General features: G+C 49.8%; 5 protein-coding genes across 5 annotated transcripts; 3 read left to right on the top strand and 2 right to left on the bottom strand.

Moving 5' to 3' along the window:
* Positions 1-589: 589 nt before the first annotated feature.
* CI109_101431 (uncharacterized protein) lies at positions 590-2,438 on the top strand (the record flags this gene model as incomplete). The annotated part of the gene is made up of 4 exons (XM_032006266.2): positions 590-970; positions 1,055-1,142; positions 1,212-1,265; positions 1,333-2,438. The coding sequence occupies 4 exons, from the start codon at positions 590-592 to the stop codon at positions 2,436-2,438; spliced, it is 1,629 nt and encodes a 542-aa protein (XP_031859479.2).
* Positions 2,439-3,162: 724 nt separating this feature from the next.
* On the top strand, positions 3,163-4,462 carry CI109_101430 (uncharacterized protein; the record flags this gene model as incomplete). Its single annotated transcript, XM_032006265.1, has 3 exons — positions 3,163-3,246; positions 3,324-3,396; positions 3,504-4,462. 3 exons carry the CDS (start codon positions 3,163-3,165, stop codon positions 4,460-4,462), a joined length of 1,116 nt encoding a protein of 371 aa, XP_031859478.1.
* A 275-nt stretch (positions 4,463-4,737) lies between these two features.
* CI109_101429 (uncharacterized protein) lies at positions 4,738-8,718 on the bottom strand (the record flags this gene model as incomplete). The annotated part of the gene is made up of 13 exons (XM_032006264.1): positions 4,738-4,851; positions 4,963-5,175; positions 5,242-5,315; positions 5,383-5,521; positions 5,582-5,968; positions 6,074-6,255; positions 6,321-6,524; positions 6,597-6,729; positions 6,789-7,137; positions 7,207-7,550; positions 7,736-7,929; positions 8,099-8,383; positions 8,661-8,718. The coding sequence occupies 13 exons, from the start codon at positions 8,716-8,718 to the stop codon at positions 4,738-4,740; spliced, it is 2,676 nt and encodes an 891-aa protein (XP_031859477.1).
* A 381-nt stretch (positions 8,719-9,099) lies between these two features.
* Positions 9,100-11,995, bottom strand: CI109_101428 (uncharacterized protein; the record flags this gene model as incomplete). The annotated part of the gene is made up of 4 exons (XM_032006263.2): positions 9,100-9,727; positions 9,788-11,354; positions 11,418-11,483; positions 11,557-11,995. 4 exons carry the CDS (start codon positions 11,993-11,995, stop codon positions 9,100-9,102), a joined length of 2,700 nt encoding a protein of 899 aa, XP_031859476.2.
* A 623-nt stretch (positions 11,996-12,618) lies between these two features.
* On the top strand, positions 12,619-14,336 carry CI109_101427 (uncharacterized protein; the record flags this gene model as incomplete). Its single annotated transcript, XM_032006262.1, has 7 exons — positions 12,619-12,684; positions 12,764-12,970; positions 13,072-13,241; positions 13,339-13,457; positions 13,523-13,583; positions 13,680-13,930; positions 14,056-14,336. 7 exons carry the CDS (start codon positions 12,619-12,621, stop codon positions 14,334-14,336), a joined length of 1,155 nt encoding a protein of 384 aa, XP_031859475.1.
* Positions 14,337-14,401: the final 65 nt, after the last annotated feature.

The raw sequence follows: 14,401 nt of genomic DNA, 5'->3' as shown, positions 1-14,401 counted from the left end.
CAGATGTCGATACCCTTGCTTTCATCAGGATGATCCCAAGCATTACCCTCACACATACACACATGTACCCATGCGCACTGACCCACACACACTTTCGCACGGATCACTTACTATTCTCCCACGCACGGATCCACGTTAAAACAGGACACGGTCCCAGCCTGATCTCTGCGATCGACACGGAAAACTGTGAAACAGGGTCAACACGAGGTGGGTACGGGGGATGTTGACACCATGGCGTGTTATTTCGTTCTTTCACTCCACTCACAAAATGTTTTCATCACTTTGACTTCGTCCAACGTAGCATACCCACGCCCACTCATACTATAGCGACGATGGACAGAGAGATCAATCATTTTGACCCTCAGACGATGGATCATCACAGCTTTCTCCTAGGTCACGGCTGGAGATGGGTCCCTACCTGCTACACCCACAGACGTGGATGCTATTGGCGAGTACAAGAGCTGGAATCTTATCCTTCTTGAAACATCTAAGTGACGGTCCCGTTCGTGCGTTCTGTTTCGCCTGACATGTTTGATATCCGCTAGGCATCCTCAGCTCTGATGTATCCACTCGTCCACCGGACAAACGCATGTTAGACAGCCTAAGATCCACTTTGGCGAGAATGGAGGCGGTATCGAAATTGGCAGATGTTGGGATACGGCCAAAAAGCAAAAAAAGTGGGAATAAATGGAAAGGGCCCGGTCGACTACAATCAGCTTGCGATATCGCTTCTGGAAATGGGGCCATCCGGTATTACTTGGAAAAACTTGGGGGCTGTGAGGATAGGTACAAGTGTGAGAAGTGGGAGACGATCATGGGCAAGAAGGTGAAAAGGCTCGAGATTCGTGGAGGGGGAAAGGATTTTATGGTGACTTTGGGACGGGGAAACGAGCAAGTGACCGAAGACAATCAACAGGTACGAGGCGAAGGTGAGGGCGAGGGGTCGAACAGTGTTCTTGTAGTCGCCCGTGTGAGTACTTCACCTCTTTCAACCGTCTACCGTCTGATACTGTAGTCGGGGATGCTGACACGATCCCTACCACTGTAATGTCAGTCCGCTTGGAATCCAAATCTGCGACATCTTCCATCTCCTCAGATTATCAACTCGCTCTTAACGAATGAGGAAGATGAAGATCGCCGAGGTGAGTCAAATCCCCCCATCGCTACGCTTCGGAACAAAGAACACTGATATCCTAATGGCAATGTAACAGAGCCCGATGACGATGAGGACGATGAGCTATATAGCGAGGAAGGAGCTCGATCGCGTAAGCTACACAAATGTGCTACCCTCTTCACTATGTTGCCTGACGTTTAGTTTGCGTCGCACCACAGCCACACCCCATCGGGCGACAACATCCCCTGACAGGTCAGATGCAGACGAAGACGAAGAAGAAGAAGAAGAAGAAGAGGAAGAGGATGTCAAGAACGCTCACATCCGCGCTGACGGGACCGCTGTCAACCAGCTTGATTCAACTTTGGAAAGTCTCTTGAACGACACATGGTCCTTGATGACCGAACGGGCATACACGATCTCAGACGACATCACGATTCTTCGGAGCCACAACGAAGAACTTGCGCGCATTATCGAGAGACTCCGAGTTGAGAACGAGGACCTCGGACGGAAGAACAGGGAGCTCGAAATGAAAAGTAGGGATCTCGATGACGAAAAGCGCATACTCGGACGCAAGAACGAAGAACTTGGAGCACAACTTGAGTTTAGTCAACAAGAGTGTCACAAGCTACAGGCCAAGATTGAAGCCCTCGAAGACGGACTACAGACAGTCAAAACCAAAGCAGAAGAAGAGAAGCAGACGTCACGGGCACAGTCGGCGTTACAAGGTCGAAAATTAGATCGTCTGATAGAGTCGAATCGGGCCAAAGCTTGTCAGATCGTGGAACTGAGTATCGTCTCCAACGAAAGCTCTCGCTTGGTAGAGGACTTGCAGGGCGATTTGTCAAAGCGGAACGCGGCCAATCTAAAGCTCGAAGAGGAGGTGATGAGGACGCGGGAGTCGACCAGGATGCAGAATGAGGAGATAGTCGCGTTGAAAGCAAAGTTGTATGCCGAGACGTCGGGATTCGAAGATCGGTGGAGGTGGAGACAGGGACAATGGGAAGCACGACTCAAGAAGAAAGATGAGGAGATTGATGACTTGAAACATCGATTGGAGGCGGCCAAAGTTGAATCCCGATCGAATCTACAACAATCACTCCATACCCCGATGACACCGACTGAGCCATCCCATGCCACATCGGCACCGGCTCTTGACCTTTCGACTCTGGATAAAAAATTTTTGGAACGTATCGTCGAAGACGTGATACAGAAGAGGGAGAGTGGTCGCAACATGTCTGCACTTTCGGGTTGTAAGAGCCCAGATCAAGGAAGTTGTGAATCTCCGAGCTTGGGAAAGAAGAGATCGTTTGATCAGGTCGAGTGATTGCCTTGGCGGATGATTTGGTGAGTGGATTGGACATCTGCGCTGTCTCACAGTACAACGTGTACGATATGCTGATTATTCAGGCCTACTGCATCGAGACTCAGCATCGCACCCAAAAAGCTCTGGAGGAAAACGAATGAACGTCGATAGAAGACATTAAGAACACCCTTCTTGAAATCTCGATCTCCATCACTTTTCAGTCGCTGTGTGCATATTCACCTCCTCTCCCAATCATATGTACAATTGTCGTTACGGTATACTATGCTCGTACTTTATGTAAACATCGTCATTGTTAGGCCGCACTAGCATTATGCACTTGATACACTCGAGAGCGGGGTACGGAAAACGTGCAAGACTACTGTACTTTCTCTTCCTCCCCATCTGTACTTGGGACCAACAGTGTCTCCTAGGCCATTCAACCAGTTCATATGATGCTGCTGCGGCACTGTTTTGACTTTGAGGTCCAAGAGCGTACTACTGCATTCTCCTCTCCCTTCGAACGACACAAGATCGCTTAGCGCACTGATCCCCATACGCACACGCACATACACACACAAACAAAGCACAGACGCTCGACGACACTTGTAGGTCCCGACTGCAAGAGTGGAAAGGAAGTGATAGTCATCAAAAATCAAAAGGATTCTCTCGACAAGGGTAATTTACGTATCTTTACTTCCACAGCACCAAGCCACCTTGAAGGTATTCCATGAGTGGTGCATCAGCAATGCCTCGAGTGATTGTGGTGAACCGGAAATCAACGGTTTGTGCCAAGGATGACAATTCGAGTCGGGGCAATGAAGATCGAGTGGTGAGCAGGACTGACTCCCACCTCTTCTGCGGGGTCTGATTGTGACAATTCAAAATTGATACGTCTCAACGTTACAGGCCACAATGAGCGAACTACCAAGCTTCGAGATGGTCAGCACCGCCCCGTACCCCGATGAGAGGTCGTCGGCCTGTAAGTACTGTCTTGATCAAGTAGTGGTTCTCTCTCTTTCTCTGGTTTCATCCCGTGTAATACAGTCAACGTGCTGACGTGCAAAGCACTACCGTACATGTATGTAGCTGATCCCCTGAACACCGACTCCGATGACGAACTTTCACAAGGTTCCCCTTCCACCACAAATGAACAACCTCTGACGGAGAACTCACAGCTGGACAGCATCACCGATGAAGCTCTCCTCGTCACTATGCAGAACCGGATCAGGTCGTACCAACAAAGAGTACAACAAGCAAAGACAAACCTCAACAGTTCACTGAACGAAAATACCAACTTGCGAGCCCAAGTCGAAAAATTACAAGGAGAAATGAGGACAATCGCCACTGAGCGAGATCGAATAGGATCGCAATTGAACTCAAAAACGAAGATGGTCGAAACGCTAGAATCCAGAATGGATATTATGTCAGCATCGATGAACGACAAAGATCGCACGATCGTCGAGTTGAGATCTATCAAAGACGAATACGTTCGATCCAAATCCATTTTTGAGATGGGTGAAAGGAGGATATGTGTCGCTCATATCAACCTGAAAGAACTAGAGAGGAAGAATGACGAGATCCAGAGGGATAAGGACAAATTACAATTGGAGTTGGAGTCGGAAAGGGCGAAGCGGGTCGAAGAGAAGCGGATGAGAACACATGAATCTATCAAAAGGAAATACGAAGAGATTGCGCGTCTCCAAGAGGATTTAGAGGCAAGGAATGATGATAACCAACAAGGACAAGGACAAGGACAAGAAGCTGGTTCGTCTCGTAAGAGAGTTCAACTTTCAGAGTCTGATTCATCGTCGACCATTTCGCCAATTCCAACTCCTCCTAGACCTTCCCCTCCACCCGTCAACCCGACCGCTTCTATGTCCCCCTCTCTTACGGGAGAGATGGTCAAACGAGCCTTTCGCGTCCACCAGCAAACACAAAGGGTCCGATCAAAATCAAGCATTCTCAACGCCAGTCCGCGTACGGTACAGGAAGATATCAACATCCGTCTCGGAGAAGAGGCAGAATCACCTGATGAGATCAAGTGAGATGACTAGTCGTGAGTTGATTAAGCGACATCATCTTGCTTGTGAGACATCCTAGCATGATCGACGCTGTCTGACTTGGAGATGAACATCATAGAATCGTCGGTCGAGAAGATAATCCCAATCCAAGATCTACTTCCAATTCGAAATTTCCTTTCAATTGGTCTTGTAATTTCATAATCGCCAAATTATACTCTTACTATATCTCATCACCTTCATTGCCATGCCCTCTATATGATATGCATGACCCATATGCCGAGCACTGTCACCATGCACGTCTACTTCTTCTTTCCGCCGTTCGTACTGGAACCCAACAATGTCCTGACACCCTTCAATGCGTCCTTTCGTGATCGCTCAATAGCGTTTATCCGCTCCTTCAAGAATTTCCCGTCCTGTGGAAGATGTTACCATTATCAGTCATCACTCCTGGAGAAGGCCTGATTGGATTCGAAAAGGAGACATTCCACAGCGAGCCCGATTAATAAGGATGGATGAACACTTACATCAACCCATTTCCCTCCTATTGCTTCATCATCCAGGCCTGAATCTTCCTCTAGCTGTCCCAATCTCTCCTGCAGGATTTTCAGATCTAATCCATCCTTGATACCCTTCAAGGTGGTCACGAAATCCGAAAGACCGGCTGGTTTCTTCTTCCCTTTTACAGGCTTTGAAGCATCCACCAATCGCGTCAAGACCAGATCAGAAATTTTGATGAGCTATAATCAACTGTTTGTCAGCTTCTCTCTATCTCGTGAACATACGCAGTACATAGATTAGCTGACCTCGTGTAATGTGATGAACGCTTGTATTTGGGTCCATCGAGAAGGATGGTCGGCGAGACATTGTTTAATGTTTTCTGCAGCAATCATAGATGCATCAAGTGTCAGCTGATTTTCTCGGGCATCAAAGATATGACAGCTTACCATCGAACAAGCCTTTGATATCATCGCCATCGTCACCGTCGGCCGTCGTATCGTCTGCCGGTGCAGCGTCCAGTGCGCGACTTGCCGCTCTCAACAACCTCATCGCATTTCGGACCAATGCTTCTTCACAGTCCAACATCTATTCTCAATTCCTTTATTAGCACACCACGCGAAATTCCTCTTCGCCCGAATCACTCACCTGATCCCATAGAATCTGACCAGTCACAGGCTCTCCGTTCGTGAATCTCACAACATTCGCCATAAGCGCCGCCATCGCCGTCGTCCACTCTCCCCTAAGTGCCTCCTCCGTCAAAGACGTCAATTCCCTCGTGAAAGGTCTCTTCCCCCCTATCTCAGCAATCATCTCCCAGTTCCTTAGATCGACGCTCTTCTCCCTAACAGCTCTATCGAGAAGGGCTAAGAGAGAGTCGGAGATACCTGCTCCGATGTGGAGAGCGTATCGAGCCTTTTCGATACTGAGAATTCGGAAGGATAGAGACGTGGAGAGAGATACTTTGAGATATCGGATGGAGGGGATTTTGGAGTATGTCTCGTTGGATAGACATTCTTTCACGTATTCAGGGAACTGCGAAGCAGAGAATATCAGCACACTTTGCCATTATCAGGGACCCCGCTAGCGCAATGACCGTGCAGTAAGGGGGTCCAGGCTGAGCAGTGCTCTCCTACTCACATCAAGATCAGTCCGCTTGTACATGTCCGAAGCCTTCTTGACATGTCCCATCCACACCTCCTGATTATCACCCACGACGCTCTCTCCTCCGCTCCGCTCTAATACGACGTGGAACATATTATCCAGCTGTATCTCAGAGAGCTTGAGGGCTGAAAGATGCGATGGGACAAGGGAGAAAGCACCTGCAAGGGGAGAGAGATGTCAGCTAGTGACGCTTCGGTGAACGTGCTATGTCGCTGAGACATACCGATCAGACGGTACAGTCGGATGAGGAGGTAATGCGCGTGCAAGTTCGCCGGACTCTGCTTGCTTATGTACTCCAAGGAAATGATCGCTCGATACAGCGGCGTTAGGTCTGACGGTGATCTGTGCCACAGCTCGATGAGGAGGGAGACAGCGACTAGGCCAATCTGATCGGCGGGTTGTACATCGGTTTTGGGGAGGTTCTTTCCTGTGACACGTCCAGCATCAGTTTCCGGACGTCACGCTGACCACTACTATTACGTCACGACGATCAACTGACCATATTGTAGACCTTCTCTATACAGTGTCCAATAGCGTTCTATGTCTTCTAACGAAGGGACCCATTCCGCATCTCGGTCACGAAGCATAATTATGCTGGCGTTTACCTGTTCACGATAAGATTGCTCGTCGGTCTGTAGGAGTAAGATTAGCGTCCCTATCCGGGCGGTCGTCGAGACCGTGCATATCTTACATGTCGTCTCGCAGCCTGCTGCTTCAAGAACTCCACAATCTTCTCTTTCCGTTCTCCGTCACCCCAGATACCCTCAATTTCAGTGATGATCGATCCTTTTGAGCCCCAACGAATCCAGTACTCCTGCACTTTCTCTACATCATCGATGTCGTTGGCCGTCTCAGTCGTTTTCTCTGATTTTGTCCGTGACCGACATCTCAGCTCAATCAGGGCTAAGGCCGGTGCTCTCTCCTTGGATCCCACTTTGTCCTGCAGGTCCACCAAGAGGGCATTCGTCTCGTCGATGGCGCTGAAGCCGGACTTCTCGGTGGCTTCAAGAAGATATCGGTAGTGGGCGTAGTTGCGTTGGCTGCGTCCGTATACACCCGTTTCAGTTCTAGACCCTTTGAGAATAGGAATCGAACAGTACCATACTCACGATTCTGTGTCTTCCGACAACACTCCCTCCACCCAAGCTCGCTCCGTCTTCCACTCCTCTTCCAGACCCTCCACACCATCTTCCGCCATTCTCCGCAAAGTCTCTTTGATCCCCTCCATCCTCCACCAAACTCTTGCCAGACTGCCCTTTGCTCCTTCTTCTCTTGCCAACTTCAACACTTCGGCATACTCGCCAGAAGACAGAAGGACTTGTATTCTCAGCCAGAGGATTTCTGAAGTTTCGCATGTCTTGCCGGTTGTTGAGAGGAGGGTCTGGGCAATCTTCAGGGTGTTCTTGGGAGCGAGAGGGGGGTACGATTGATCAGGTGTTGGTTGGGGTGCTTTCTGCAAGTGCGTGAAGTGTGTCAGCGTGTCTGGCTATCACGTTGTCGCCTGCCAATGCTTCTCCACTTCCCCTCGTCTTGAGGACCTGGTACAAGGTCAAGCTCCTGATTCACACGCCCCAATGCCCAAATTCTAGATGTATACTTCTCCGCTCCCTTCGTGCTGAAACAGCCTCGACCACTCACCTGAACCCACTCGGCCCAACCAGCCGCTCTCGCCCACCTTGTCTCTCTCGTCTTATTGAAAAGCTGTCTACTACTCTTCACCAGAGCTTCTACATCATCCGCAGCCGCTGCGTGAAGATAAACTTGTTCTAGTAAAGGGAGAGCGTCGGGATGGGAGGCGTAGAGCGATTCATAGAGTTGTTGTGCGAGGTCCACTGTGTGGTCGGTGGAATAATAGCAAGGTAGATTGAAGTTGGATCAGATGTACAATACGAGCGAGGAGAAGGTACGGTGAGCGATTTTGATCAAAATGAGTATCAGGAGAGGGGAGGGTCATTCCATCTGTCAGCTAATGCCATGACACGTCCCACGTTCTGAACTCACATCTACCCATATTCCGGAGTGTCAAAGCACACCACCAAACCCCTCTTCCAGTCATGACGAACCCTCCCTGTTCACCCTCCTTCTTCCCTCCATTCGAAGTCACCGCCAGCCCTTTCACCTCTCTGAATAACTTCATTACCTCGTCTTCGGTATTTGAGGACGAAGGGGAAGTCTTTTGGAGGATATACATCTTCAGGATGAGGGCAGGTTGTGATTTGGGATGTTTTTTGAGGTATCGATTTAAAGTAGATGAGGCAGGAGCGAGACGATGTGACGAGATATCGTCTGTTGAGGGGTAACATGTTTTGAGGAGAAGTAGTCGAGTGAAGTAAGGTCGTGGTCGAGGTCGAGAGCGAGAGTGTATATATGACGATGAGACGTCAAGGTGATGGGGGAGGTATGATAAGTAGCGGTAGCAGCATCATGACGATTAGGTGGAAGAACGATTATCAGCATCAGTTCATGGACATCCGATCGAGCGCAAATATCAGTCGTCTCAACAACAAGAAGGAAGTCCAACTTCGTTGAATAGGTGTAGTCACGGATCTACAACCAAACTCACCATAAACGCTCTGCAACTTCCTCTCCTCCGCCTCCCACAATGCAAGTTGTTTCGACATGACCGAAGGGTATATAGCAAGATGACAATCCTATCCGAGAGGCGAAATCGAGAAGTGTGATGAAAGTGAGATGAATAAGATTGTGAGTCTAGTAATGTTGTTGTAGTTGTAGCGAGATGGGATTTCAACATTTCGCAACGCAACGCGGCGCTGGACAAGTAAGGCCCGAGCGTTTCGTTTCGGATATCAAACCATTGTGGCATCCAAAGACAAGCTCAAGAGATAACATTGCAAGATATAGATAGTAGATACAAGATCGTTCCTCTCTTTCTCCTCCAGAGCATCATGGGACATGCAAGCATGCGCTCGTAACTGCTTGTACGTCATCTTGATTGAATTCCTGTAGATACTTGGCCCGCTGTCTGGCTCGCTACGAACACACTACGATGGCACCCCACTCAACAGTCTCAACCTTCCTTCTTCGTCGGCTGCCGCAGCGGCTCCAGCTCCGAATCTCCTCCACAATTCCCAGCTCTCCACCAGATCAAAGAGATTCGCACTTCCCCCTCCACCTCCGACCAGCGTCTTTAGCGCTCCCGGTATTGGTAAACCAAGTTCGATCGGTCCTCCTCCGCCTCTCACTTCGCTAGACCACGTACTCCATCTCTTCCCCTCCGCAACAAGATACGGTGACATCCCGAGGCCCAGCGGTCTAGATAGAGGATGGAAGGGATCCATCCCCGTGGTGTATCCAATGGAATTGGCATAATCCAACGTTACTCTGAATACACCCCAGAGAACGATCATCTCCAATATCACCCACCAGGCCCAACTTCCCCATCCCCAAGATTTTCGGACTACTTTACTGACACTTGCTCCGAGATTGTGGGCGTCTAAGCCTGAGAGTGACAGGTCGTGAGTGGACAGAGAGGAAAGCGCTTCGAGCCATTGTTTTTGGGTAGATTCGAGTCGACGTTGGGCTCCGAGCGTAGTTGCTGATGCTTCGATTAAGGATTCGGATGCTTGAGCGAATGTCGCAGACCGTGTAGGAATCGGAAGAGGATTCAGACTACAAATTCACATATCAGCTGATGTCAACCTCATTGGTAGGGCGCAGTAATCCACTCACGATCTTGCCAGTGACCGAGACACCCGCCCCGTCCAACTCGTATCCGCTTCTTGTTCCTGTTTCACAGACTCTTCCAGTGATTTCCCCCTTGGCGACCTGACCTTCTTCGGACTAACTCTTAATCGCAAGATCGATACATCTTCCCCTCCCTCATCCTGAAAGGATGTCTCATATTTCGCTTCGTTCCGTAAGGGCGAAAAACGTACTTTGCCCCTTGGAGTTGATTGCCATGCTCCTGGTGGTTTGGGGGTAGGCACACTAAGCCTCGCATTTCCATTTCTACCGGATTGGTCGGGGGTATTGCTGTTTGACAATGGTCGTCGTTTGGCGGGAGAAGGGGTGGAAATCGTGGCCATTCCCACTGTAATGGGTTCCTGGGGAGGTATAGGAATATCAACCGCTCGTCGAGGCAAGAATGGTGAAGTCGAAGATTGTCGTTGTGAGCCAGGAGAACGTTTCGCAAGCGATGACGAAGAGGAGATCTCCTTGGCAGGGGTACTGTATTTCGAGGGTGATTGATCGTCTCTTCGATTTGTGTTAGGACTTCTACTATCCCTCCTATCCGGTACCGAAATTCTCGACCGTGTACCCTGATCCGTCCGGAAACTAGGCGTATCCGATAGTCCGCTCTTGCTCAAACCAACAGTAGTCGAAGTACCGCCAGAAGACAAAGATTTACTCCCCGATCGAAACAACGCTGCTCTTCTCGAGGAGTAAGTGTCCACTTCGCTCGAGTCCGACGACTGACTAATCTCCGGTTCGGGAAGCGCAGGTAAAGGCGGAGAAGGGGAGTGAGAGGGTCTGCCAGCTGTGTGGCTGGATTGAGGAGGCGTGGAACGGGAATAAGAATTGGCATTCCGCAGACTCGTTTCGCGGGATCTAGGTATACTTTGCGGTGGTGAAGAAGCGATAGGGCGAGGAGTGAAACTTCTGTCTCTTGCAGAATGAAATTGCGGTGAAGCGGACCTTCTCGCTGTCCTCTCGTATTGCTGACCGACCCCTCCTCCAGCTTCTAATTCCTCGTCACTCCGTGACGTATGCTCCTCGACCGAACTTTCACGAGTCCCCTCCCATCGGACCACAGCACTCAGACCCTCATCCAGATCCAGTTCTACTTCAGCACGCAACTCCAACCCTGCAGCAGGAAGGTGTCTCTCGAAACTTGCAAGATCGTCTGGAGCGATATCGACACTGATTCTCCGAGGAGTCGTGGGTGGTACCCTCCGCCTGGGCGTCTCGCTCTCTAGAGAAGTATCAGGATGTTGTGGGACATATTGATGTCGTTGTTGCAGCGATTCTCGAAATCGATTACGTCGTGAAGTCGAGTTTCCTAGAGATACACCTTCTTCTCCATATGCGATGGCGGGTGGCGGTGATTGTTCTCGCTCCTTTCCTTTTCTGGATGAGGTGGAGCTGGTGTTCGAGACGGATCGATTGAGCATACGTGTTGAACGGGACGAAGAAGGATCTGATGGCAGGTCGGCATGGGATGCGATATATGATCGAAGCTGAGAAGGAGGGGATGTGTGGGTGATAGGTCGTTCGGAGGGGGGAGAGCTGGATGTGCCTGAGGGGAGGGATGTCATCAGTCTACATATGGCGCACTGTTCGCGGTCGCAGGTAAACATACTATGTAGCAAGACCGCAGCGCGAGAAGGTAACCGTCCTGGCTGAGTAAGATTTGGTGATCCTCGGCCTATAGAGCGTAAAATATCAGCCTTATTCACCAACTGGCCACGTCAATCCGTTGCAGAGTTCCAATAACTCACGCTCTCCTGACACTCTTCTGGCAGCATATGGGTTCCCGAACCTCGGTGGAGGAGTAGGTGGACTCTCTTCCTCTCTCTCCGCCTCGACCTCACCCTCATGTTCCATTTCTTCCTCCTCATCTTCACTTCGGAAGTCTCGCCGAAATAAAGCAGGTGATGAACCTCTTGACGAACTTGGTCCGGCGTCATTATTCCACCCTCTCCCTTGTCCAGCAGATACGTCCACGTCAAGGGGTTTCGCCCTTCTGGCTTCTTCGTCCATTTGTCTCAACAGATCTCTCAACTTATCGGACGGAGCCATAATTTCCGGCTCCGGCTCCTCATCGTCAATATCGATCAATCGTCCTTCTTTCACTTGATTTTGATGAGTCGGCACTACTTCCGTTGCGTCGTCGCTCCATACAGATGTTCGCGTACTTGCCCTCCCACCGCCGGGCATATCAGTCTGGTGATCCGATCCAGGGTCGGACCAGGTGAAAGAGGAAGAAGAGGTGGTCGTAGCGGTTGATGTTCGAGATCGAGGATGAGAGAGCATCGATGTCGGTTCGTCCGCGTTTCTCAATTGATGTGTATATCCTTAGTATAGTCTGATGGGTCGTCTTTGATCTCTACTCATGTTCGTCGTGATTCAGGTCGTCAAGATATATGAGGAATGTAGGAAAAATCAACCGTAACGCGTTCTGTTGATCCCATCCATTGTTTGGCTCCTCTCTCTTCACTCGCATCGTTGTAAAAAGGCGCGTGCTTGCTTTCCTAGGTTCAATTTGATCCCGTTATCTTTGAACCTGCATAATCGGAGAATAGCGGCGTTTTTGCGCTTGGCTTGAGTTGTACCGTGGGAGAGTAGTTGAGAGTCGGGTTCGGGCCGAAGTTGGTTTATTTGGTTCGGGAACGAGTTGTCGATGGGAGATGAATCTCTAGTGTAGATGCAAAATGAGATGTGATGTAATTACAGCGCATACGGTTGATATCGAGTCTGCAACTTCTTCTTGACCAACTGTATACAAGCTACTAGGCTAACGTGCGTAAAGACTTGATCGTCTTTCCTTTCGGTCAAGTAAAATGGCACCATTCACCTTGAGATGGGGCATCATATCCACTGGCAACATCGCAACAACATTCTGCAAAGTAGGTAGACTCGGGGTATTCTTGGGATTCTTGACATCATTCGATTATGGACACGAGGGCTAATTATTTGTTCCTGTAGGACCTCCTAGTGGATCCTTGCACACGTAACGCCTCCGATGTGCACCATCAAATCACAGCGATCGGTTCCCGGTCTGTCCCATCGGCCGAGGGATTCTTGACGAAACTGAAAGAGTCCGCTATTGATCACTTCGAATGGGGGATCAAGAATGGCGCTTTGGAGGGATGTAAGCCGTATGGATCGTACGAAGAGGTCTACAATGATCCTGTACGTTACCATTTCTCACCTTGAAACTCTAGTCAGAGGCAGACTTGCGCACAAAGTGGAGTCATATCGGCACTTAAGCTGATCGCTTGAATGCTTCGCAGAACGTGGATGTAGTGTACATCGCTACCCCTCATACGTACCACCATAGGAATTGTAAAGACGCACTACTGGCTGGAAAGAACGTACTTTGCGAAAAGCCATTCACGCTAGATGAAGAAGAACTGGAGGAGTTGATCGGCATCGCGAGGGAGAAAGGCTTGTTTTTGATGGAGTGAGTGGCATCCTGATCGATCATCACACAGGTGCCCCTTCCTTCTTTTGCTGTTCCAATAGGGAGACTGCTGTAGCTGACTTCTTCTTGTGTACAGAGCCGTATGGACTCGATTCCAACCTATAACTTATGCGATCCAGGATATCGTAGCTTCTGGGAAATTGGGAAAGTTGAAACGATTGACAGTTGACAATTCCTTGGACTTCAGATTGGATGGTAGGTATATTGATAACCCAGATCCGGTATCAAAGGAAAGGATACTGAGACGGTGTTGATAACAGAGAAAGAAGAGACGCATCGGATGCTCGATCCAGCATTAGGTGGAGGGGCTTTACTCGATCTGTAAGTGTCTCAATGCAGCTAGTTTTGCAAGTTGCGCGCTGCCTTACTGTGTGAGCCCATGCTAGTCCTCTCTGCTGACGCTACGGCACATCTTAGCGGTCCCTATCCCCTCGTATGGGCGATGTTGATCCTGCACCATCATCCCCTCAACTCCTCTCGCTCACCACCCAAGATCCTCAACTCGTATCAGACGCTGTATCCGCGCACTGGCGTTGATAGCGCTACGAGGATGTTGCTTGAGTGGGAAGGGGTAGGCCAGGCTGCGTTGACGGCGGACCTTACTTGTCATGGGTACATGGATGGCGTAGCAGTAATCACGTTTGAGGAAGGAGATATCCTGATTGTAGGTGAGTCAGCGAGCATCTTGTTCGCATAGATCCCCTATCTGTATTTCATGGAGTGGTCAACCGGGTCAGGGTTAGGTGTCTTTATATGAGGTGTTGACAAGTGTTCTTTCCTCAACGTCACTTAGCACCGCCTTCCAAACCTCAGACATTCCACATAGTCCCTCACGGCCCCGACCCGTCCCGACAAGGTCTCATCAAGACCAAGACCACCCATCGTTATCCGCTCTCACCAGGCCACGGGATGGCCTACGAGGCTGACGAAGTTGCACGATGTATTAGAGATGGAAAGAAGGAGAGTGAACGGATGCCACTAAAGGAAAGTCTGGTTGTTATGCGGATCTTGGACCAGGTCAGGAGGAATGGGGGGACCAAGACAAGGGATTTGAGAGGGACGGCAGGGCAGTGAGCATGCAACCGAACATAATGGCATGAAGTCATTCGCCTCGTTCGAGAATTGTTAGCAAAAACAAA

This window comes from Kwoniella shandongensis, chromosome 3, assembly GCF_008629635.2.
Source record: "Kwoniella shandongensis chromosome 3, complete sequence".
Taxonomy (NCBI): domain Eukaryota; kingdom Fungi; phylum Basidiomycota; class Tremellomycetes; order Tremellales; family Cryptococcaceae; genus Kwoniella; species Kwoniella shandongensis.
The sequence above is the reverse complement of the archived record's forward strand: the minus strand, read 5'-3'. Positions and strand labels throughout refer to the sequence as shown.